Source organism: Gossypium arboreum, chromosome 11 (assembly GCF_025698485.1).
Source record: "Gossypium arboreum isolate Shixiya-1 chromosome 11, ASM2569848v2, whole genome shotgun sequence".
Taxonomy (NCBI): domain Eukaryota; kingdom Viridiplantae; phylum Streptophyta; class Magnoliopsida; order Malvales; family Malvaceae; genus Gossypium; species Gossypium arboreum.
This window is the reverse complement of record NC_069080.1, coordinates 132583740-132610327: the sequence shown is the minus strand read 5'-3', so window position 1 is coordinate 132610327 and position 26588 is coordinate 132583740. Positions and strand designations below refer to the sequence as shown.

The following is a 26588-nucleotide window of genomic DNA, read 5'->3' as shown; positions in this document are numbered from 1 at the left end:
CATCGTCATGTCATCGTCACTTTCAAATTCCTCATCCATGTTCAGAAAGAATTTTTTTTTTTTTTTAGTTTTAGAGGTGAAGATATTCGTAAAAATTTATCTATAATTTAGTAACTAATGGTATAAAAATTAAATTTTAATTTTATGAAAAGTGCAGGGACTTCTTGTAAATTTTAACCAAGGAAAACGCTAAAAACTCTATAAATATTAGTTGTTATTAAAGTAGGCACCAATGGTCAACTCTCACCTTCTTGGAGTCTTCTCGGAAAGAAAGGCTCATGGCCACCGATGTGGGTCCATCTGATTTGAGAAACAAAGAAAAAGTTGCCTTCACCAAACATGAAGATAAAGACAATATCCAAATTACGGTGGTGAATTGCTTTGACACGTAAATCACAATTTTAATACTTAATTTGTAATATATATATATATATAACGAGTTAAAAAATTTTGAACCCATGAGAATAATATTTATTTTTATATTATTAAATTTATATTTAAAATAATTATAATATTTAATTTAAAATATCCTTTCAAGGTAATTGAATTAAAATAGTCTAATAATTATAAATTTAAAAATAATTATAATTTAAAAGAAGTTATGATTTTCTTTTTTAAACTAATAATGGCTTATATATATAAATAAAACAGAAATACATAGTCCACAGGGATTAAAACAAACACGACTGATGGCCAAAAAACAGGCTCGCCCGGATAAGAAAATATCTAGTCTTAGGAAATAAAAGAAAATTCTAGAATACTATTTATTTACGTTTATATTACTAAATTCATATTTAAAAATAATTGTAATATTTAATCTAGAATTATTGGTTAAAGAAAGTTAAAATAAAATATAAGTCGTGATAATTATACATTTAAGAATAATTATAATTTAATAAAAGTTATGATAATTATAATTATCACTCAATTAATATTAGATTTAATTGTGTTAAGGTTTTTTATATATATTTTTGGTGGAAGGAATGGGACTGATTGGGATCAAATATAAATTCTCGTGAATATAAAATAACACTTTTGTGAATAAACTAAGAGATTGTTAACATATCATTTTGAATAATATTACTTTGCATTAGCTACATAAAAAAAAATATATCGTATGTTGAATATGTTAAAAATGATTTAATTATTTTTAAAATTTTCTATTATAATATTTAAATTGATAAATTAATATATTTTATTTATATTCAATAATTCAAATAAAAATATTATTTTATACTAATTATTTCAATTAAAAATATAATATCTAAAAATTTTAATTAATATTAATAAAACCACAATATATTAGAAGCAATTAATTATAAAAATTGATATGATAATGTAAAGAAAAAAAGTCAAACACAAACCGTCCAGCACTTATTAATGATTGTAGGCTCCATTTTGTCAACTCTCACCTTCTTAGAGTCTTCCTGGAAAGAGCATCTATAACCCCAAATTTCCACACCTACTCCCTTCCATAGCTATTATTATACTGATACATTCATTTCGGAAAGTAACACAGAAATTTCTTAACACAAGTCCTTTGTTTTTTCCTCGAATTTTCATCTGTTTTTCTCCTTTCTCATGCTCATATACTTATAGTTTCTACTTTGTTTCTGAGGTATCGAGCCGTCTATTTTCGGTTTTGAACATTACATCCACATATTTTTTTCTTCTCATACATCCTCATGTCGTTATTACTTTCGACTTCCTCATCCATTTCTACAAAGAAGTACGATGTGTTCTTGAGTTTTAGAGGTGAAGATACCCGCAAGAGCTTTACGGATCATCTCTACGATGCTCTAAACAGAAATGGGATCGTCACTTTTAGAGATGATCCAAAGTTGGAGGCTGGTGAAGAGATCGCACCGGAACTCTTGAAAGCAATTCAGCAATCATGGTGCTCGGTAATCGTTTTTTCCGAGACCTATGCCCTTTCTGGTTGGTGCTTGGAGGAGCTTGCGGAGATTGTTAAACAAAAAAATGACAAGGGTCATAAAGTATTTCCAATTTTCTACCATGTGGATCCATCCGATTTAAGAAAACAAAAAGGTAAAGTTGAAGAAGCCTTTGCCAAACACGAAGAAAGATACAAGGAAGATAAAGACAAGATCCAAAAGTGGCGAAACGCTTTGACTGAAGTGGCTAACATCTTGGGATGGCATTTAAATAATAGGTATTTCTTTCTTTTCTTCTCTATTTCCTAATTTTAATGACTACAAAATTGTGTTTTTATTGCATCTTATTTTTTATAATTTTGTTTTTAATTAAGAATTCCCATATTTCAACTAGCGAGCAAGTTGTGTATTTTTGATGCTATAATATATCTTACAATCTAATTCATGATTCACTGAACTAAAAATGAAAGAGTGCATATCGGAATTTAATTTCTTTGTAGGCATGAAGCAGAGTTTATTGGAGACGTTGTTAAGAAGATATCAGCAAAATTATGTCAGAGATATCCGGTTGTTCATGATGAGTTGGTTGGAATTAGTTTACCTTTGTTGAAGTTGTATTCGAAAATAAACATTGGGGAAGACGATGTCCGCATTATAGGAATTTGCGGAATGGGTGGCATCGGTAAAACAACTCTTGCAAGGGTTGCTTACACTCAAATGTCACCTCATTTTGAAGGTAAATGCTTTCTTGCTGATATTCGAAAAGTTTCAAACAAACATGGACTTGTTTCTTTACAGAAACAACTCCTTTCTCAAATCTTGCCAGATGAATGCTTCAAATTTTTCAATGTTCATGAAGGGAATACCATAATTAGGCAAAGGTTGTCTAGCAAGAAGGTTCTTCTTGTTCTTGATGATGTTGATGACTTAAAATACTTGAAATGCTTAGTTAGAAGGCGTTATTGGTTTGGTTTAGGGAGTAGGATCATTGTAACAACAAGAGATGAACATTTGCTCCCATCTTATTGAATCGATGATGTGTATAAGCCTACAACATTGAATTCCGGCGATGCACTTAGGCTTTTCAATTTGAAAGCTTTTGATAGGGATACAACGCCGAAAGATGATTTCATTGAACTTTCTAAATGTGTTGTACGTTATGCTGGTGGTCTCCCCTTAGCTCTTGAAGTTTTGGGTTCATTTTTGTGCGATAGAGATATAGTTCAATGGAGAAGTGCAATCGAAAGACTTAAAGAAGATCCTAACAAAGAAATTCTTAACACACTAAGAATTAGCTTTGATGGATTGGAAGAAAAGGAGAAGAATATATTTCTAGATATAGCATGCTTTTTCAATATGGAGAAGAAAGATTTTGTAATGGAAGTATTAAATGGTTGTAACTTCTTCCCAGATATTGAAATCGATGTTCTCATTAAGAAATCTCTCATAAAAGTCAGTGATAACAACCAATATTTTTGGATGCATGCCTTGTTGCAAGAAATGGGAAGAAAAATTGTTGAAGAAAAATGTGTTAATGAACCTGGAAAACGATGCAGATTATGGAAGGAAAAGGATGTCCATCATGTTCTAACAAAAAACATTCAACAAAAATTACATACAAAATTTTCTTTTATCCATATATGATGTAAACCCAAAGCTTAGTCTAATTGGTTTATATATTGATCCTTTAAGTTACATTGACTAGCTTTAATTTTATTGAACTACTCTCGTAAAAAATGTTTTATTTAGTATATTTCAACCAAAAGATTGTGATAATGTTGAATATGTACATAAATTTTCAAAAGTATTATTAGATAATTTATTTTGTTTTCTTATTGTCTATTCTTGATTATTTTTAGGGTACAGAAGTGATTGAAGGTATGGTCATCGACAATAAAAAGTAAGAAAACATATAAATTTATCAATATGTACTATTAAAATTATTATTATTTTTTGTAAAAAAATCCAATAAAAAATGACAAAAAAAACCTTTTGGCGTTGGTTGGTAGAGTGGAAAAAAATTAAAAAGATGAAAAATTGAAGAGATAGAAAACTAAAATGATGGAAAACTAGAGTGAAAGCGTGAAAAATATATTTCTCTCCTCACTATTGTGGCAGAGAAGTGGGAAGGTAAGAAAGTAAACCATTTGTAAATAAAATTTAGAAGGTTTGATTTTTATGCATTGTAATAGAAATTAATCTGTTATACTTTTTTCTTACTTTTCTTTCTGACTAAGCACACTTAAAATTTCTTTTCTTTTCACTTTTCCACTCTATTCTCATAACCCTCCACTTTTTCACTCAACTAAACACCTCCTTAATTCTTAATTTTTAGATGTAATAACAATATATATCAGTCAACTAGGTTATAACATGTGGTTAAAAGTTTTCAAAAAATAAATCCAAGTGATGTCATCATTTGCTTCATAATAATGCATAGAATTACACGTCAATGCACCAAACATGAATCAAAATATTAGTTCTAGTTTTTTTAGGCTTAGGTAATTAAAATTCTAATGAAGTATTAGATAGAGTGTTGCCTAATATTTTCAATGATATCTCAATACACAAGATATAAGTATTTGATACAACTACTTAATAAAAAACAATATTGATGCAACATAATTTTTAGATATTGAATATTTTTGTATATTTTGAAGTTTATTATTGTTTTGCTCATGGTTATTAGGGAATTGAGCAAGATACTCAATTTGAGTGCCGATACTTTCTCAAAGATGAAAAACTTGAGATTGCTCAAAGTGCATTGCCTATCAAATTGTGATGATCTCAAATATCTTTCTAATGAATTACGGCTTTTAGATTGGATGGGATGTCCTTTGAGATACTTGCCTTCAAGCTTCCAACCCGGCAACCTTGTTAGACTTCTTTTACCATATAGTCACATTGAACAACTATGGAAGGGAAACAGAGTAAGAATTAACTCATCATTTTAGCTTATTTTAAGACAAATAATTAAACTTTGATTAAGCTAAAGAAAATAAAAATTAGCACTATTCTGTTTTCTGTCTAATTTATTATTGTCTTCAACAGCCATTGTATAAGTTGAAAATGATCAACCTTAAAGGGTCCCAAAACCTGATCAAGACACCAGACTTCACAACAGCACCAAAACTTGAAGCTTTGATTATGGAAGGTTGTACCAGATTAGTAGATGTCCATCCATCAATCGGAGTGCTTAAGGTGCTTAAACTTTTGAATTTAAGAGACTGCAAAAGTCTTAGGAATCTTCCAACCAGAATTGGAATGGAATCTCTTGAAACATTAATTCTTTCGTGTTGCTCAAGTCTTGTAAGGTTTCCGGAGATTGATGGGAGGATGGAACATCTAAAAACTCTTGACCTTTCTAGTTGTTATAAAATTAAGTATTTGCCAGTGAATTCGCAACAAGTAGAGTTTTTGGAAGAGCTTGACTTGAGTGAAACAAGCATAACAGAGCCACCATCCTTCATTTTTCAATTGAAAAATCTTGAAATTCTATCTTTCAATGGCCGCAAGGAGTCACGACCAAATTTGCCTTCTCTTTTCAAGGTAATCCAAGGAAGAAAGACGAATCCCATGGCTCGGATGTTGCCTTTGTTGTCAGGTTTGAGTTCATTAAGAAAGCTAAATCTAAGGGACTGCAATCTTTGTGAAGGAGATATTCCACGTGATATTTCTGGTCTATCCTCTTTGACACTTCTTGCTCTTAGTGGTAACAATTTCATCAGCATACCTGAATCTCTTACTCGACTCTCAAAGCTTTGGTTTCTTGATTTGTCAAATTGCAACATGTGCACTCTTGGTGAAGCAGATATTCATGGTCTATCCTCTTTGAGTCATCTTTATCTTGAGGGTAACAATTTCATCACCATCCCTTTGGCTCTTACTCAACTTAGCAGGCTTGTATCGCTTCGCTTATCAAATTGCAAGATGCTTAAATCCTTGCCTGAGCTTCTAACAACTATAACACATGTGAGTATAGATGGTTGTGCTTCACTTGAAGTAGTTGCAAGTCCATCAAAAGTATGCAACTTAGTGGATGAGGCTCTCGTTTATGCCATTAACTGTTTCAAATTGGCTGAGAATATCAATGCATTAACACTGCTGAGAAAACATCTTAAGGTCGACTAATCTCTATTTTCTCCCTTACAAAATCTCATACTTGAGAATTTATGGTTTTAGTTACCAAACGACTTGTGTTTTATTTTGCAGGCATTTGCAAATTCGAGAAAAATGTTTGATATTATTATGCCAGGAAGTGAAATCCCAGAATGGTTTAGCCAACAAAAAAGTGACTCTTCAATTAAGATACCCCTTCCGAAAGATAGTCAATGGATTGGAGTTGCTTCTTGCTGCATTTTTATCAATAATGATTCTTCAAGAGATGAAGAGATTATCAGTTGTTATGCATATATCAATTTCAGAAATTCTGAACAAGCCAGCTGTGATGGGTACGGCTGGGGGGTGGAGCCCATAATGAAAGATCACCTTTTACTTCATTATTGGTCGCGTGATGAACTATATCCAATTTCCATGGAGAATAAATATGGTCATTGTGAAACCAATAATTTACGGGCAACAGATTGCTTAGATCATAAATGCGATGAGCTTGAGCTGTCTTTCATAGACCCAGATGTTGAAGACAATGCTAAGGTGAAGAAGTGTGGTGTTAGAATAGTGTATGAGGAAGATTTGGAAGAAATAAAAGAGTTGCAGTGCCATACCACTCAATCTTCTGACATCCACCAACACTCTGCTCACAACCATGGATCAGTAGATAGCACTTCTCACAAAAAACGAAAAGCTAGTAACGTAGCGGAGGAAGAAGGGCCGCAACCAAAACGGATGCAGAAATTTTTCAATTTTATAATGGGCCAATCGGGGGAGAAGCATTAAGTGTGGTACACTACTTAACCAACCTCCTGTTGATTTGTTTTTCTATACATCTATCTTGTTTGTATTTTTTATTCCATTTAAAGTAATCATTCTAAATTTATTTACAAAAGAGATATGATCCTTTCATTATATATCAAAAAGTTTTAAATTTTTATTTATACTCACATTAAGCATGAGCTCATATTGCGAATATTGATAATATAGGTTTTTATACCATTTAAAATTTTAATCACTGAAATGTGTACATTTATATTAGTTTCATTCTTTTATTAAATTTTTATTTTCATTATATATATATTCACTTACATCTATATTTTATTTCTAAGTTGAAGTAAATATAATCAATTTGAGACACAAATGTGGAGAAAAAAATATCATCCATGACAAAGCACGTAATAAAATGTGAAAATCCTCTAATGAGGATTAGATCATAATTTCACTTGAGTTAAAACCAACATTTTATTTGAGATCAATTTATGTGTTCAATTTAATCAGTTAAAATTATTTTTATATGTTTGAAAGATTAAATATAAGTCTTTAATAGTACTTAAATAGGTTTAATTCCTTGTAATAAAAGTATCATTTAAATTTCATGGCTTGAAGTACAAATAATATTATTCCAACTGTTCAATTTATATTTTTACAAAGTATTTATGTTTAAACATTTATTTTTAACACTTATTCAAATATGAATATAAAGTATACTCTTTTAATTAATTGGAAAATCTTTTCTGTGTGAGAAACATATTCATATCCAATATATTTTTCAAAATTCAATAGATTCATTTTTTGTTCTTGTTTAATGTGAGATGATTGTATTTTATGTGATATTAACAAAATTTCTCGATTAGAAGTAAATTAATATACCAATAATATAGATTATCTCAATAGTGATATAGATTATCTCAATGCAACAAAAATATTCTTGGTGTTTTATGTTTATCCCTTAGACAGATAAAAACATGAAAGTCTGCTCAAAGGATCGTGCAAGTGAAGGACCAGCAAAGGTTATCAAGTTGAAATGGAAGCAAACACTTAACACAATTATAGGCTCGGATAAATTTTTGGGAGTGAAAATTAAATTATAATTTTATAATAATAAAATATAATTTAACTATTTTAATAGCTTATATCTTTATAAATTTTAAATAATTGAATCAAACTTTTATCAATTTTAGAAAAATTAAAATGTAATTTTACATTTACAAATTTAAAATTTTAAAATTGAAAAAGTTTAAAATGTAAATTTTAGGGAGATTATATGCTCGGCTGAATTTTGAGAAGTAAAATTTGATATAGATTATGTTAATATATAATTAGTTGTTTTTTTTACATATAATGTAATGTAGATTATATTATATTATTTTAAATGAATTTAAATAGTAATCTAATAATGATGTCAATAAAACCTTTTAAACTAGGCAGGTTCTTAGAGTTTATAAATTTTAACAATTTGACCCTTAATTTTTACTTTTCAACAATTTAACCCTCAACATTTTATTTTGAGTCAAATTATGGATTTTTTATCGCAAATGTTGATTAAACCGATAATTTAATGATATTAACGTGAGATGAATAATGAATTCGTTTTAATTCAACATTAAACTTTTCATGTGTCATCTCATTTGGACCATCTTTTCCTCTAACTTAAATAGAGGATAGATTGAAGAAAATTCCATTTGATTGGTGCGCAATTTTCCTCACTTTATAATTGGTGCACAATTATGATTAGAATGAAATTATCAAATGTTCACCTCTATTTTACAGCGAGAATGTTATAACCTTACAAACAAAATTCTGAAATAAATGTTCTTAAAGACAAATTGCACGAAATAACTAAATCTCAAGTTTTATTCTGAATTAGATTTGTCCATTTAATACATAATAATTGAATTTATCACTAAATCCCTCCCTCAGTAGGAATGCATAAAAGTCTATTCAAATCAATTTATCTGACCCAAACTTATGTAATCCCTTTATATACATATCTAGATATGTATCAAACATAAGTGTTAAATATAGGTACTTAGAGAAAATGAATGGGTTCGTGTAATATAGGCTATGATATAACCAACATCCATGTAAAATCGAGAAAGATATGAATAAGACGATCTTCTAACTCCCTACCCCAGGCCCTAATATAGGTTAGGGTAATACACTAAAAACATAGATCACCACTACTCCCCACCGTAAACATTCTAAAATCACATGCAAAATTCTGTCGAGCTCGTTTTAGCATCTAAAAATAAAAAATAATAATAATAAAATAGATGCCTAAACAAAGTCCGAATACGGGGTGGTGAGATACAAGAGATGGGAAATCAATCATACCATGCAAGATTTAGTCCTCATCCATTCCTGCAGGTTGATCTCTCCTCGCTGGACCTCCAGCTGGTTTCGCCATGATAATCTGCAAACATTGAATCAACGGCATTACTGAGCTTAGTGGAAGAAAATGTTTGGAAAATGAAATACATATGCAATCCTAAGCAACAAATACAGCTTTGCATGAGAACCTAATCCCATCAGCAAACTATTTTAAGTGCGATTTTCATTTTCAAGCTTTCTGTCTCTAGTAAATTACCTGATCTACACGCAACACAGTGCAGGCAGCATCTGCAGCATATTTGAGAGCCAAAAACCTGACAAAAAAAGTCAACAATTGTAAATTATAAAAGAATTCGAGGTTAATTTTCGATGCAAAAGAGAACGGAACTGAGCCAGAAATAATTGTAAATAGCGACTTACTTAGTGACATAAAGGTCCCAAACATTCACGGTTGAGACATCCTTGCAAACACCATCCTCAGAGTCGTCTCCCCTCAAGTCGATGCCCACTTTAGCATTCCCATATGCATGCTTTTCATACAACTTAGAAATAATATCCATTGGATTCAGTCCAGCATTCTCTGCCAGGGTTCTCGGTACCAATTCAAAACTTTCAGCGAACTTAGCAATGGCATACTGATCCAATCTGCAAAATATCCCGTAGTTAATATTAATAGCTTCTTCTAGTACTCATCTAATCTACTATAAATCCCAAAAACCTGTAGGAGATTCCCATCACAGCTATCAGAATGAACATAACCAATGCAAGATATAAATAACATGACAGCCAACAATGCAGAAGAAGACTCATTTGACACCTCTCCAGCACTATGCCTGAATACCTAGTTGTTCAGCAGGTAGAATCATGATGGTCGGTCTTGCACCTGTTCCGGTCGTACCGACCAGTGTGGTACTGACTACCTTGGGTAGAATTCCATCAAGCCACAAATGTGTTCATGTCATTCATACAAGTGTAATGCACAAACTTGCAGCTTAAATATGAAACAATACATGCAGGATGGCATTTTGCATTAAGAAGAGCACTAGGAAAAAACAAATCACCCTGTTTCCTTGAAGGAGAACTCTTTCAGTCTTCTCGCCAACTCGATTTCTGTAGCAGCAGCTCCAGGTACTATACGACTATCTCTGCACATTGCCTAACCAAAAATGAATGGGCATTAAGAATGGGATAATGATTCTTTCCTTGGAATTTACATCCAAAAAAAAATGGAAAAGACAATTTCAGCAGGTGAGAATAAAAGAATTTAATCAGGTTTATATGGCATTCAAAGAAAAAGATCAGCAAAAAAAAACCTTATATGTATTGACTCCATCATCAACAGCTCTTTCAAGATCATCCAATATACTATCAGTACTTCCTCGCAGAACCACAGTGGCAACCTTGTTACCCCCATCTTCACTTCTCACAACAGTGACCTACGTTAAATTGGCAAAGGCAAAATAGAGTGAGGCCAGGACAAGGAACCAAATATAAGTAAAGCCACCTCTTCAAACATACCCGAGAACCACCGATTTCCTCAACTGAAATTGAATCAACAAATCCCAAATCATCTGGCTTTGGTTGGCTGAGTTTCAGCTGTCAGAAGAATTAAAGGCCCATTAGGTTGCAATCAAAAGATGTGATCTTTTTCCTTATAACATAATCTAGATAGAATGCTCACAAGAGCAGAAGTGCCTGTTGTGCGGCAGAAGCGTCGTAGTTCAAACTTTGAGCTGATTTTCAAGACCATTAATCTGCACAAATAAAATCACGTATCAGAGATGTTGACCAAGAGAGCAAAATAATTGAAATAATTTTGAATCCAAAAAGTAGGTGAATCTATCAACAACAACATATTCAACATCATGGGCTAAATATCAAATCAAAACAAGAAAGAGCAAAGTAAAGAGTTGGAAATATGGGAAGGAAGCTTGATGTACTTGTAACGGTCACAGAAATGCAATGCCATTTCCCCGACTGCTCCACCACTAACAATAACTTTGGCACCAGAATCAGCAACTGCTTTAATGAGCTCCTCAACCTTAGCTTCTTCAGTTTTTGCATAATTCTCCAGCTGTAAGAAAAAAACATCAAGAGAAGCCTTCCACATTTAGAATATTTAACCAACAAAAGCACCCTATACCAATTTACAAAATGTAAAGACGGACAGAATGAGATAAGAAAATCATTATGCCCATTGTGCCCAAAACCACAGATTTTAAAATAACAGGAATGCATTCAAAACAATTTGCCTTCTAATCGGTTACTTCTTTCATATGATCTCCTATTTAAAAAAAGAATTAAAAAATTATCATAATTTACCTGCTCAGCAGAGTGAATCAAAACAGTTCCTTTTGTTTCAGTAGCAGTTGAATCAACACCAGTAGCAAACACAGCCACCTAACAGGAAGTGAACACAACAATACAAGTCAAAAAGCAACAAGACCTTTAACTTGGCCAAGTGAAAACTATCAAGCAGCTTTGTATAACTTAAATTAATCTGAAATGGATAAATAGAAAGAAAAAAAATTACCTTCGCCTTCTCCACACGTTTTATACTTCCCACAGCATCACCTTTTAAAACCATTCCCCTAATTACTGTGCAATTATGCAAAACTCCTCCAACAAGCTTTGACACACGGACATTATCAACATCAAAGTTCACAGGGTTCTTGGGGCAGACTTGGATGCAAGCCTAATGACAAAAAAAAATAAAAGAAAGAAAATGCAATTATGTTACCCTTCAAAAGGCAATAGATTCTAGAATAATTGATTGGTTACGCAGAGAGCAACGAGTTGTGAATTACATCAGCTATATGGGAAGACAATATATCTTCCAGTCCATATTGTTTGCTAGCAACAGCAGCTTTCATTCGACTAACAACTTGCTCTTTATTCCGTACATCCATAGTCTCAGAACCTTTCTCTACAAGCTCCTCCAAAATCTCAAGTGTCTACAAAAGTTAAAACACAAAAAACCAATTCACAAATGACAGCACATTTATCATCACAATTAACAATACTCAGGTCATTGAAGTCACTTAAAAGTGCAAAGGACAAACCTTGGTAATTGCTTTAGTATATCCACTGATTATCTCACTCGGATGCAAGCCAGTCCTAACAAGCTCCTCAGCATTTTGGAGAAGCTCTCCGGCAAAAGAAATTGTCAAATTAGCCCCATCACCAATTTCCTCTTGCTGAGCCTTACCCGCCAGAACTAATATCTTTGCCGCCGGATGCTGAACCTCAAGCTCATTGACAATGGTAGCAGCATCATTGGTAACAAAGAGCTTGTCTAAATGATTAATAACCATCTTATTCATACCTAAAGAACATTAACAGAAAATTAAAGCAAATAAGGCATTACAAAAAGAACGATCAACCCGGATTTCGGGAAAAAAAAAACAGAACAATAGTAGCATCATCACTCGCAATAAAGAGCTTATCTAAATGATTAATAAAAATCATACTCATACCTAAAATACATTAAAACAATTGATCCGAATTTCAAACAGAAAACAAAGCGAAATTCAAATTAAAAACAACAATTCATAAAGAAATTCGAAGAGAGAGAAGGGTACCGTCGGGGCCGAGGGAAGTGCGGGTGATTGTTGAGAGTTGCTTGCAAGCATCGATGTTTTTCAAAACAGCTTCATCGAGACCTGAGAGATGCTTGTGACCTTCCTTAAGCATCGATTGTATGCCATGAGGTTGCATTGAGAACGCCATTTTTTTCTTCTTTTTTTGCACAAACCCTAATCAAAGAAGAGTAAATTAAAAAAACAAACCCTAGAAATGGGGGGAAATGGAACTTGAATTAGTCTTGAAGAAGGAAATAGCAAAATGGAAGCGTAAGTCAGGCAAACCCTAAAACACTTTCTATAAAGGTTTGTCTTAGATGCAAGCTCTTCCTTTCAAAAATCCATAGATTTAAGATTTTCAAAAACTTGCAAATTTAGTCTCTAATATTTACTTTTATTATCATTTTGGTCCCTTTCTTTAAAATCACTTAACTTTTAATTTTTAATTTTTAATATTTTAGTCACTTTTCTATAAAAACAATTTGATTAAATTTTGAAATTTTAAAGCTAAAATGATCTAAAATAAATATATGTTAAGAAATAAATTTATTATTATGCCTATTAAAATTGTGATTTAGATTTCAAAGGACTTGTATCTAATGATAAATATAAATTTAGTAGATTATTGTGAAAATGAAAAAAATAAAAATATATAAAACATTTATATAAAAGATATATTTATATTTTAAAGGGTAATTTTAAAACAGCAAATTAATTTTGATTTAATGGTAATTTAATATATGAACTTTGATTGGGTATAATTATACAGATAAAACTTTTTTGAACGATATAAACATGAAACTTTGATCGTGGTTCAAATTTATACATAAAATTTTGATTGTGATTTAATCATACACATTTAAAAAATATAAATACATCATTTTCTTTTCATATTAGATTAATATGATTATTTGTGTATACAATATGTAAATGTAAAATGGAGTTGTATTGATAATTATTTTAATAATTTATAAAAATTGAATCAAATCAAAATTTCATTACTAAAATTACAGAAATTCATAGTTTATGTATAGCATTGCACGTTTTATCAATATTCATGTATAATTTTGATATTTATCCCTATTTTAAATCAACAAATAATGATTTATCCCGTGAATTATACATTATTTGTTAATGTAGTACCTTTGATTTTTTACTCTCAATTTGGTACATGTGATTTTCTTCAGTTAACCGCTTTAACCTAAACCATTACAAAAAGTGACTGTGGCAATATTGGATCTCGTCACATCGTGGGTATTGTGACCTTAAGCTTATGCATTCCGATGTGCAAATGAATCAAACTAAGAACTACCTAGAATCATGAAAATGGACAATCAAACAGTAACGCCAATGTGCTGTTCTTAAAGCTAGGTCTTCTTGACCAACAGGCATTATCAGCACTCTTCTGATTGCAACCTTGTTGAGCAGATGAAGCTTCACAACCATGGTCTTTTGCATGTAGGACTCATCATCAGAAGTCGCATGACCTTCACTACTCTCTGACTAGCTACGATCTCTAACTCGACTTATTGGCATTTTTTGAGTTAGAACCTTTAAGGACACAAGAGGGATTAAAAGAAAGGAGAGGAAGAATAATATGAGTTTCATACAATAGGAATAATACTACCTTCTTTGTGCATAGTCAACACTAACAAATGAAATAACATTAGAGGATGGAAGGTCTCCATTAATAGATTGTCAAAATGGGTGAAGTTAGAAAATATTTTTAAGGGTCGAATTAAATTATAATTTTTACTATAGTAAAAATGTAATCTAACTATTTTAATGGCCTATATCTTTATAATTTTAAATGATTAACCAAATTTTTATCAATTTTAGGAGATTAAAGTGTAATTTTATCTTTACTAATTTAAAATTTTAAAAATTAAAAAGTCTAAATGAATATTTTTTATTTTAAGAGATCTGAGTCCTTGCTAACCCTTTAACTCTCGCCCTCACTGTCAACAAATTTGCCATCCATTACAAGGACTCATCAATAAAAAATTAATTTTAAAGGCCAAAAATCCATTTTGTTATATCTAGATATACACTATCTTTTAATTTTTATTTAACTATGAAATACTTTTATAATTTTTCGATCAAAAGAAAAATATTTAATTATTGATAAAGTAAAATTTAAAAGTAAAGTATAGTAGATATTTAATAAATATTAATAAATATATTTATATAAAAATACAAATAAATGAGGTTTTGATTGAAAAAGTAAATATAATGTTTTAAGTCCAATTTTTAGCATGTGTATTTTATAGATTTTACATAATATATAAATAGATAAAAAATATTCTTATACTAATGTTTGTTGGCTAAATTAGGCATATATGTTGAAAAGAAAATTAGGGAAATGGGTCAAATTTTGTGATATTTAGAGAAATATGTTGATTTTGGAGAAAAGATGTGAAAAACGTCCAGTGAGATGTGTTTTTCTTAATTGGGTGAAAGTGCGTCCTGCTGGAAGCTCTTTCCTGTCAAGTCAACAGAAAATGCGTCTAGTAAGATAAACGTGTTTTCACTTTCTTTTTTCTCAGTTGGTTGACTTTTTCTAGGGTTAGGGTTTTGTGTTTTTAGGGTTTATGTTTTTAAGGTTCAGGATTGAAATTTTTTAGCGAAATACTTAGGGGTTTTTGACTTTCTCATATCTCTTGTACAAGAAGATGTTATCAGTTTGTACCAATGGCTTACTGTGTTGAAATGATTTTTTGCATTGCTTGAAACTCCAAAAGAATTGATGAAAAACTCTTTTCCCATGAACCAATTGATCACGATAGTACACAGACTCCGCTTGTAGATCAGTTATGAAACCTGGTACATATCGAGCCAATACTTGACACCATTGTCACAAATCATTGTATGACTTGTCCCACCCGTTATGCATCTTTCCCATAACCTTTTGTTTTGCGACTCATGCGTTGTAGTACGACGTATAGTCATACAGACTATGAATATTAACAATTACCCATGGGAAAAGAGTTTTTCATCGATTCTTTTGGACTTTTCGAGCAATGCAAAGGAGCATTTCAATATTGTAAACTATTGATACAAATTGACAATGTCTACCTATATGGGAGATATGAGAAAGTAAAAAAAAAACCCTAAATATTCCTCTCAAATTTTCTAACTCTAAACCTTATAAAACCAAAATCCTAACCTAAAAAAAAAAACCAATCGACTAAGGAGAGAGAAAGTGAAAACTTGTCTAATAGAATGGGTGTATTTTTTGCTGACTTGTCAAGAAAACACTTTCAATGGGGCGCGCTTTCACCCAAGTGGGAAGAAAACTCGTTCAGTTAGATGCGTTTTCACTTCGATCTATTTCCCTAAATATCATAAATTTCGGCCCATTTCCCTATTTTTAAGGCAATATGCCTAATTTAGCCACTGTTTGTTACTTTATAAAAAGTTTTCGAAAAATTTTTAATTGAGTTGAGACTCAAATGATAAGTAATACTAAATCAATCAAACATTTTTATAATATCTTACTAAAAATTCTATTACATATGTATGCATTCGAAAACTCCATATTTAGAATATAAATATCTACTTAAAAATAACACATAATAAATAACGAAACATAAAGTTTGAAACAACAACAATTACGACGACACATATGCAACATATATGAAATTAAATTAAAAACAATTTAAATTGTGAGTAAAATGAAGTTTAATTAGGTAAATACATTAGATTAAAAATATTAAATACACTCAAATTATTTATCATAATATTACCAATTACCATTTTTCTTAACTTGATATAGAGTGAACTTGTGACACAAATTCAATCAATAAAATTATCATTATATACAAATAATGTGGGTGAAACAATTTGTGTACTATCATTTAAATGTATAAAAAATGGAAATAAAACTTTGGTTAAAGTGATAAAGAAAAGATTTTATATATTCTTGGATACGAGTTCAAATCTCAACATTTATATTTTTTATTTTTAAAATAATAAAACAGAAAAAATACCTTCGTAATAGCATAATTTATTTAAAATATGTAAGGTTATTTTCATAACTTTTTAACTGAATTAGTGATGTGTTAACTCGTAACAACAATTCAATCACACACTTAAATAATAGTATATACATAGATTTTATTTTTTATTTATAAAAATACATTTTAATTATGATTTTCAAATAAATAAATAAAAATATATTATAGTTTGAATTTATAATATTATTTAAATCTTTAAACTTTTGCAACAAATTAAAGAGATATTAACTCAATTAAAAATATTAAAATTATTATTTTTACAAATAAGTTATATTATTGAGGAATTTTTATTGTTAAGGTATTTTGTAGAAATCGATAAAATGATAAAATTTAAACTTAAAGATTTTAAGTGTACTCTTTTATCAAAATTTTATTTTATTAACTATATTTTACATAAAAATTTCACCACTATCACATTACCATTACCATTCTATTTGCACTTCAACTTTTTTTTTTAAATTACACTTCAAATCCTTTTCGTATTAGAATTTTATTATACACATTGCGAAAATCAACTGTTTAAAATATTACAATATGTTTAAAAATAATATATAATAAATAATAAAATATGTAATTTGAAATTAATTAATAATAATAAATAAAATATATATAATATTAAAATAAAAAATTAAACAAAATTATGAGAAAAATAAAAATAAATATTTAAATACATAATATTAATAATATTAAATGTATTATAATTATTTATTATAATATTATTATTAATGTTGTCTTGATGTCTAATTAATTTATAATACTAACTCAATTCAATAAAGGTAATAAAGAATAAAATTAAAATGTATAAAATATCAATTTTAGTTGAGTAATAAAATTATTATTTTATGGATTCAAATGTTATGGTTAATGTAAATTATTTAAATTTATTTAAAAAGTTTAAGCACTCTAAAATAATAATAATAAATATTATTTTATTTTATTTTATTTTATTTATTATTATTATTATTATTATTATTATTTATGTTTGACACACAAATGACCCTCACCCGTACATAATAAAATTTGTTTTCTCAATCTTCTCTTACAGTTCTATTCAATCAATCTCTCAAAAAAAAAAATTGGTTTTTTCTGTATCTTTCGATAACCCTAATTTTTGGCATACCTTTTCTTTTTCCAAGTATTGATTTTTATTTCTGGTTTTTTTTTTCTAAATCAAGCCCCCAAAAATGTATTTTCTGAATATTTCATCAAGAATCGGAGCTTGACCCATCACGTTTTTTGAGGTAACCGATCTTGTAATTTTTTTGAAGTTTGTTTGATGATCGGTTTTACTTTTGATTATTTATTTTTGATGAACAGTTGAATGATCAGATTAGAGATTGTTTGGTTACTAAAATCTGGTTTAAACTGATTATAAAATGGAAAGTTTTTGTGTGATGTTTTGAATTTTTTCTATCTTTTGAATCATATTTTTGGGCAATGAAATATGAATATGGTTGATCAAAAGATTGTTGATTTTTATTGTAAATTATTGATTTTTTCTTTTTGCTTGATATTGAAATGACTGATACAAATAATCTATGAAGTTGGGGTTTTTTTATCAAATATGGAATGAATTTGCATTGATTTTTGTATGTTTTTAGCTACATTTGCTTTATAGCTAGTCTGTTCTTGGCAAAAAAAATAGATTTATTTTGAAAGACTATTTGCTAAATAGTCTATTTGAGATAGCTACTTAGTGGAAGAATTATTTGTTTCCTCTTTTGATATAATTTGCTCACTGATTGTATTATTATTGTTTATAATTTGATATCTTGTAATGTCATGATAGACAGGGCTTATATAAACTTAGTTTTTATTCTAAGGGTATGTTAAAAAAGTTCCATATATAGTTACATTGATTATATGAGACCTTTCCGAATATGTACTGTTTTGCATGTGATATGTGTTTATTGGTTTCTTTTATTGGTAAAGTTGGTTACTTTTATGTTAACAGAAGATTTGAAGGGGGTATCGAGGGAATTAATTGGAATGTGAATTGCATGGGGTGAAGATGCCAGATTTGCGAAGTGGAGCCCGGAGATCGAAACGCATTGATGATCTTCAGCCTCCTCCTCCTCCTCATCCTCCTCATCCTCAACCAGTTGAACAACCGGAGAATTGTGTACTGCTTGCTCAAAACCGAACCAGGAGGAGAGTTGGTGGAAGAGGGAGGGGTAATGCTGCAGGTGTAGCCAAAGGGCCCTTAGCGGTGGTACCTACGAGGCCAACAGCTGCTGGTAGAGGCCGGGGCATTAGGTTGATAGATTTAGACCCCGAACCTTGTCAGGTTCTTCCAGGGGCTTTACCTTTGGTTGCAGCTGAACCGGCGGCTTTTAACCGAGTAGAGGTGGTGGCAGATAAAGATATTGCAATGGAGGGTAGGAGTGGTGACAAAATAGTTGGAGTTGATGAAGAAGCTAGTACAGCCCCAGTTCCTGAAAGGGTATATCCAAAGTGTTTGCCATATGTTTCCTTTTTAAATATATTTATTTTTTACTTAAATCTTCCATATTAAGTTGCTTATTCCCGGGACACCTTACTTTTGGCAAGAAAACCGGTTAAATTACGGGTTTTTTTTTTCGTATCCTTCATGACAGCATTTCAAGAATGCTTCAACTAATTGGATAATCATTTCTACTTCTATTGTTCATGAAAGTGAGGGAACCAGTGTTTTAACTTTCTTACCAACTATAACGTACGTAGTTATTTTGTTGTTTCTCTCAATGCATACCATTTTTATTATTTGTTGCAGGTACAAGTGGGTAATTCTCCTGTATATAAGGTAGAAAGGAAACTGGGAAAGGGTGGTTTTGGCCAGGTTTATGTTGGCCGAAGGGTAAGTGGTGGTAGTGGTAGAACTGGACCAGATGCAATTGAGGTATGTCCGAGAAATTCATTCCCATGCTTAAGGGTTTTCCAGATCAAACCACTTGGATGTGATGACATGAGATTTTTTCATAACAGGTAGCCTTGAAACTTGAGCACCGAAACAGTAAAGGTTGCAACTATGGTCCACCTTATGAGTGGCAAGTGTACAAGTATGGCATTTATAATCCTAAAACTTTGAGTCAAGCTTTTGTTTCTATATAGTGCAGCTTCTAAATTCTTACTTTTTTTCTCTTGATGTCCTTACGAAATGCAAAGTACCCTAAACGGGTGCTATGGAGTTCCTTGGGTGCATCACAAGGGTATCCAAGGAGACTTCTACGTTCTGGTGAGCTTTTATTCTGTGCTCCTTTGTGTCATAACACCCGAAATACTTAATGCATCTTAAAGAAAATTAATGAAATTTTCAGGTGATGGATATGCTCGGTCCTAGTCTTTGGGATGTTTGGAATTCTTTAGGACAATCGTAAGAAATAGATTCCTCCTCTTTTGTCTTTGTTGCACATATTCGAGGCACGTCTAGATGATTCTACAATACACTTTCATATTTGTAACGTGTAATATGACAGGATGTCTCCTAATATGGTTGCCTGCGTGGCAGTGGAGGCAATATCAATTCTTGAAAAGCTTCATTTAAAAGGGTATGTCATATCTGAACTTTCTGCACTTCATTAAATTCATCCTTCCGTTTTGCATTGTTGCAGCTGATTGTTTATTGTCTGCTTGAAATAAGGTTCGTGCATGGGGATGTGAAGCCTGAGAATTTTTTACTAGGCCGACCTGGATCAGCTGATGAGAAGAAGCTATATCTTATTGATCTTGGTTTAGGTAAGTTATCCTCAGTCCCAACTTCCCTTGTGCTGTGTTTAGCATGAGCGCTTATAGTGTTCTCTTCTTCTTCAATGGGAGATTTCTCTACGAGATTATAATTTTCTCTCATGTTTTTTAACCGAGCTGGAATAAATGCTATTTGCTAATGGTATTAATTGCTATCTGCCTCTTGTGTTCTTGGATCAGCTTCTAGATGGAAAGATGCACGCTCAGGTCAACATGTTGATTATGATCAGAGGCCTGATGTATTCAGGTTTGTGGACTTTTTGCTTTAAACATAAGAGGGTATTGCTTATACTTGGTGCTAATATCTTCAATATTTCTTTTGTCAGGGGAACAGTTAGATATGCTAGTGTACATGCACATTTAGGTCGGACTGGAAGTCGTAGGGATGACCTCGAGTCTTTGGCATACACATTGTTATTTCTTCTAAAAGGGCGGTTACCATGGCAGGGTTATCAGGTTTGTTTCATTGTTTCGATTATGGATTTACCTAATCTGGTATACTTCATTCCTCTTTACCATCCTGCTTTTTTTGGGGCTTCACAGGGGGATAACAAGAGTTTTCTGGTTTGCAAGAAAAAGATGGCCACTTCACCCGAGTTGATGTGTTGCTTTTGTCCTGCACCATTTAAGCAGTTCCTCGAAGCTGTTTCAAATATGAAGTTCAACGAGGAGCCCAATTATGCCAAGCTCATATCCTTCTTTGAAAGCCTAATTGAACCATGCACACCATTGCAACCAATTAGAATTGACGGAGCTCTTAAGGTGGTTGTTATGCCTTTTCCCACAATTAAACCAGTTCGATAGGTTGTTCAATTAAAAAACTTTTTCTTGGTTTCCTTTTGTATAAATAGATTGGGCAAAAGAGGGGAAGAATACTCATTAACTTGGAAGAAGATGAGCAACCTAAGAAAAAAGTACGAATAGGTAATGCTGCTACTCAGTGGATTTCGATTTACAATGCTCATCGCCCTATGAAGCAAAGGTAAAATTGCATTTCTTGTTAAATATAGTATCCATTTCTACTACTTATTGTTGTGAAATGCTCAAATATTTTATTTTATCTCCAATCCTTAATGTTTGTTGTATGATCTTATATTCAAGTCGGGCCCTTCCTCCTATTGCCAAATAGTTTTATGGTTGACTCTTGGCATGGTATCGGATCCTTGGTTTTCTGTTTCCGGCCTATCCCCATGTGAGGTTAACTTACCCCACCTGGCTTTCCACATGTGGCCCCTTGTTAGCTGCATTTAGGGGGGAGTATTAAGTTCTGTTATCCTACATCTGTTAAAAGTCTTGGGTATGCTGTGGTCTTATACTCAAGTTGGATTCCCCCACCTATTTTCAATCGGTTTTAGATTCAATCGATGCTTAACAACTTTCATTATTGGTGTCTTGTCTTTGATGATTAAACTTTTACAGTGACTGGCCAAAACTAAAGTAAATGACAAAAGACCCAGTACTCATTTCAAAGTTTGCATGTGATCCATTAAAATTTGATTGCTACTTCTTGATGTTTGTTTTCCGGTGCATGCCTCTTTCCATGAAATGCGAGATATTAAACTATGATGCTTAATGTTTGTTTTTGCCTAGAGTTCGCTCATCTTCAGTATGTTCTCAATCGGTGTCCATCTGACCTTTAGCTTTATACCAATCTTGTAGATATCACTACAATGTAGCGGATTTGAGATTGAGCCAACATGTGAGTAAGGGTAATGAAGATGGTTTGTTTATTAGTTGCGTGGCTTCGGCAGCTAATCTCTGGGCCCTGATCATGGATGCGGGAACTGGTTTCTCTTCCCAGGTTTATGAATTGTCAACCGTATTTCTACACAAGGTGATCATTCTAAGGCCTAATTGGTGTCATTTTTATTCTTGCTTTATGCGCCTTTTTTACTTTGGACTTCTAATATCAACTCGATTTTATCAGGATTGGATTATGGAGCAGTGGGAAAAGAACTACTATATTACTTCAGTAGCTGGGGCAAATAACGAGAGTTCCTTGGTTGTTATGTCGAAAGGTTGGTCATTACATACTAAATATATTTCTTTTTAGATGACTTTGAAACTAGAAAACTTTTACCTTTTTAGCAGTGTCATTGAGTTTGCTGAGACCACTGTCATGCACAGATAAATTCATATATTAAAATTTATTAATGAATCCCAGTGTTAAAGACTCGTCAAATTTTATGCTCTTCTTCCTAAACCTGCTGCCATAATGCTGAAGTCATACTATGTTATATCCAAAGTGGTATGCTTAATTTGAAGGGTCTTTAGAGGGTCGTATCCCATACTCATGTCCAAAGGTGTACGACACAGGTACTTAAAAGAAAAATGACGAGTCGAAGCAACATAGCAGTCATACACGATCACATCTTATTGAGATTAAATATAGTACTGATGTGAATATGAAATAGTCTACAGTTTATGTTTCCTCCTAAAGGCTAGAACTGACTCCTTGGTTTCAAAAAGGCAAAAACCATTAGTTTTTAGGGCTTATTTGCAGCAATTAACCTTTAGAAAGAAACTAATGTCAAGCTTGTGGGTTGCAGATGAGATCAGTGAAAGCAATATGCTCCGAGCTTGCCCGAGATTCATATATATTGAAAGCATGTAAATTATATTGACCATCTAATCACTAAGCTATTATTGATTTTCTGTGACTTCGTAGGGACTCCTTACACCCAGCAATCCTACAAGGTGAGCGAATCTTTTCCGTTCAAGTGGATAAATAAGAAGTGGAAAGAAGGCTTTTATGTAACATCGATGACAACTGCTGGGACTCGCTGGGGTGTGGTAATGTCAAGGAACGCTGGATTCTCTGATCAGGTATTCCTTTCTTTTGATCTTTACATGTATCTTCAGTTTTCCACTGTCCTCCATTTCCTAAGTATCTACTTACGTGTTGTTTTGCATTTATTTCAACCATTCAAGGTTGTGGAGCTCGACTTCTTATATCCAAGTGAAGGAATACACCGGCGATGGGAGAGCGGTTACAGAATAACATCAATGGCTGCAACTGTGGATCAAGCTGCCTTCATACTTAGCATTCCAAAACGAAAAACAACAGATGATACTCAGGAAACGCTCCGTACAACTGCCTTTCCCAGCACCCATGTAAAGGTGGGTATACCTTATTTTCGCACCTCGATATCCTTTTAACATCCATATGATGATTGATCATTGGTTTGGATTTTAATGTTACAGGAAAAATGGGCAAAAAACCTATACATTGCATCAATTTGTTATGGTCGGACAGTTCGCTAATCCCGGTCTGTACATTCTGACTTAAACCAAAAAAAGAAAAAAGAAAATGAGTTCATGGTTTGAAAGCCACCGAGTATCTTTCGTCTCGAGTTCGGTCAATTCTTCTATATAATCTTCTCATATGTGAATGTAAAAAGGGGAAAACTTGAAAAAAGAAATGCATAAGTGAGAAATTGAAGAAATGAGTTAAAATTCCTTGAGCAGTTTTTCTGTTATAAGCATAAATTTGATGGTAAGCTGTCTTTTATTTTATTGAGAGATATCATTAATGGCTGCAAGTAAATGTGCAGTGAAAATCTTTCACCTGAGGAAATATGCCAATACTTTCATATACTTGATAATCTGTATATTTATAACAACTCAAAAGTTTATAAGAATTTGCCATATATTCATTTAGTATATTACTATTTTGGTTGGATTGGGTTAAGGTTAATATCCTACAGTTTGCCTTCCTTCTAGAGGTGATTGAATCCATAATTCAGAAGCTTTCTGATTTAATCAATTATTTTTATTTAGTGTTTGGTGTTATTCATGTTATCATAGGAATGTGACATTCTTTGAAATGTATTTCTCAGGAAAGTTTGGTTTGGTATACATTATGAAGTAATGATAAATTAATTTTTTATTAAATAAAATAATATTTATGTACTTAATATTTTTCTTCAACTAAAACCATATTCATTAAAAAGAAAGAAAAATGAACAAAGTGAAAACAATCTATAGATTTAATTTCTATTTTATTTTTAACAAAGATTTAAGTTATATCTTTAATAATAAATTTTAATTGACATTTTAATTTTTTAATTTATGATGTTAATTGAAAGTAAATTTCTTTTAAATCTGTCTTTCATATATTTTGCAAATATAATAATGAACGTATAGAATTCTGTACATATAAAATTTGTTTTATGTATAATAACAGACATTGTGGTTAATGTAGGAGAACGTTAGGGGTGTGTAAATTTTGGGTAAAGTTGAGTTAATTCAGTTAATCGAATTAGTTCGGTTGGGGATAAGTTAATAATTTTTTGGAAGTTTAGTTAACAGTTAATTTAATTTGAAATAGGTCGATTAACCAAATTAACTGATCTTAATAAATAATATTATAGCATATAAGTATTATGCCAGGGTTTGTTAGTTCGGTTAATTTTTTGGAAGTACAAATTAATCGATCAGTTAATTCGGTTAATTTTTTTATGTTTTATATTTGTTTTAACCAAAAATAAAAATATAAAATTTTAATTAATTCGGTTAACCGATCGAATTAACCGAAAAAATTCGGTTTGGTTAATTTATTTTTTAACAAGATTGGTTTAGTTAAAGATTAAAGGTTTAAAGGGGTCGGTTAATTTAATTAATGGTAGTTTGAGTCATTTAACCGATTGAACACCCCTAGAGAACATGGGTTCGAGTGCGCTGAAGTACATTATCCTCCTATTTATGGGTTGAAGAAGGGCTATAGGTAGTTTTAGACATTGTGTTAAAAATAATAGATATAATCAAAACTATAATGAAATTATTAAAAAACTTATTTTTGAATAAATTAAAAATATTATGTATATATAATACTTACGAATAATCTATTGAAATATACAAAAAATCAAGTTGTAAAATAAAAGAAGAAGATAATAATTTTATTTTATTTTTACGTCTATCAAAGAAAGATTTTAAAATATTCTATGTATTGAAAAAATTTCAAAGTCCATCATTTGTACTAAATTTTGTTTTAATACAAATTTTTTAAGAAAATGAAAATATAAAGGGAAAAGATAAGTTTAAAAAATTTAAATTGTTCAAAAATATTCGAGCATTGGTCAAATAGTTTGATATGTAATAAATAGATAATATTAGTGATTATAAAAATACAATGAGGTCTTAGCTTAGTTATCAAAGACGGAGGCTCTAGGTATTGGTATTTAGATTCGAGGCTTATTATGTGCAATTATATGCGTAGATTTTTTAGCTCATCATGTATGGAAGTTTTAGTCTAGATAATCTTAGTTTGTTGGGGTTAGTTAGGATCGTATCAATTTTTAGTTTGTTAATATTGTGCTGTAATAGTTTGATTCTATTCAGTGATTACTCGGATAGTTCATTTGTAATAGTTTGATACTTGTGGTTACTCAGACTTGTATTTGTAATTATATTATACTTGTTACACTTTAAAAAAAAATTTGAAAAATTTAGTAATCAAAGTGTTGGTAAAAGTACCATGAAGGCCATTATACTAGAAGTCAAATTGCATTCTACCCCTCTACTAAAACAATGTGTAAAATAGTACTCGTAAATTAGATCAAAGAGCAAATTGACAATTCTATTAAAAAAATCATTCATAACTATTGCTAAAAATTGGTTTTTATACATATGACGTGTAACTGTCAGATTTTTCTATGAACTACATCAATCTTTAATAGAAGAAATAGATTAAATCTTTAACAGAAAGGATTAATTTGCTCCTTAGCATAAGATACAAGGATTAATTTGCCCTTTTTTTAAGTAAAGGGGGCAAAAATACAATTTGAGTCCTAGTATAGAGACCTCTATGGTACTTTGAGGTAAATGACTTATTTGGCACTCTAATTTTACAAAAAAAAAAAGAAAGATCATTTTAGTTCTTCATTTTAACCCTTCACGCGTATGTCACATCAATAAAATTAATAAAATATTATTTTTTTCATTCATATTTAGGTGACTTAATAAACAATTCAAGTTTAAGTACTAAAACAAATGAAAAATTAAACGGAAAACTAAATAACTTTATTTTATAAAATTAGAGGTTCAAATAAGCAATTACACTGTATTTTTACCTTGAATGTGATCAAGCCAATGAACTTGTAGTTCACCGTCTTGAAAATGTTTAAGGCAATTTTATTTTATTTTTAAAA

The 26588-nt window shown here is 31.1% G+C and overlaps 2 protein-coding genes and 1 pseudogene across 2 annotated transcripts; 2 read left to right on the top strand and 1 right to left on the bottom strand.

Moving 5' to 3' along the window:
* Positions 1–1404: 1404 nt before the first annotated feature.
* On the top strand, positions 1405–6931 carry LOC108472059 (disease resistance protein RUN1-like; annotated as a pseudogene).
* Positions 6932–8614: 1683 nt separating this feature from the next.
* On the bottom strand, positions 8615–13055 carry LOC108470563 (T-complex protein 1 subunit theta-like). Its single transcript, XM_017771914.2, has 13 exons — positions 12701–13055; positions 12182–12444; positions 11927–12073; positions 11653–11814; positions 11442–11519; positions 11060–11193; positions 10801–10873; positions 10638–10715; positions 10433–10555; positions 10181–10275; positions 9540–9764; positions 9376–9433; positions 8615–9201 (listed from the first exon to the last, which is right to left on the bottom strand). The coding sequence occupies exons 1-13, from the start codon at positions 12846–12848 to the stop codon at positions 9133–9135; spliced, it is 1653 nt and encodes a 550-aa protein (XP_017627403.1). The 5' UTR covers positions 12849–13055; the 3' UTR covers positions 8615–9132.
* Positions 13056–17700: 4645 nt separating this feature from the next.
* LOC108473893 (casein kinase 1-like protein HD16) lies at positions 17701–24080 on the top strand. The gene is made up of 17 exons (XM_017775702.2): positions 17701–17957; positions 18671–19159; positions 19469–19594; positions 19681–19754; positions 19861–19930; positions 20013–20068; positions 20172–20243; positions 20336–20430; positions 20620–20686; positions 20766–20895; positions 20983–21201; positions 21291–21421; positions 22099–22273; positions 22367–22457; positions 23108–23265; positions 23371–23559; positions 23644–24080. The coding sequence occupies exons 2-17, from the start codon at positions 18728–18730 to the stop codon at positions 23701–23703; spliced, it is 2145 nt and encodes a 714-aa protein (XP_017631191.1). The 5' UTR covers positions 17701–17957; positions 18671–18727; the 3' UTR covers positions 23704–24080.
* Positions 24081–26588: the final 2508 nt, after the last annotated feature.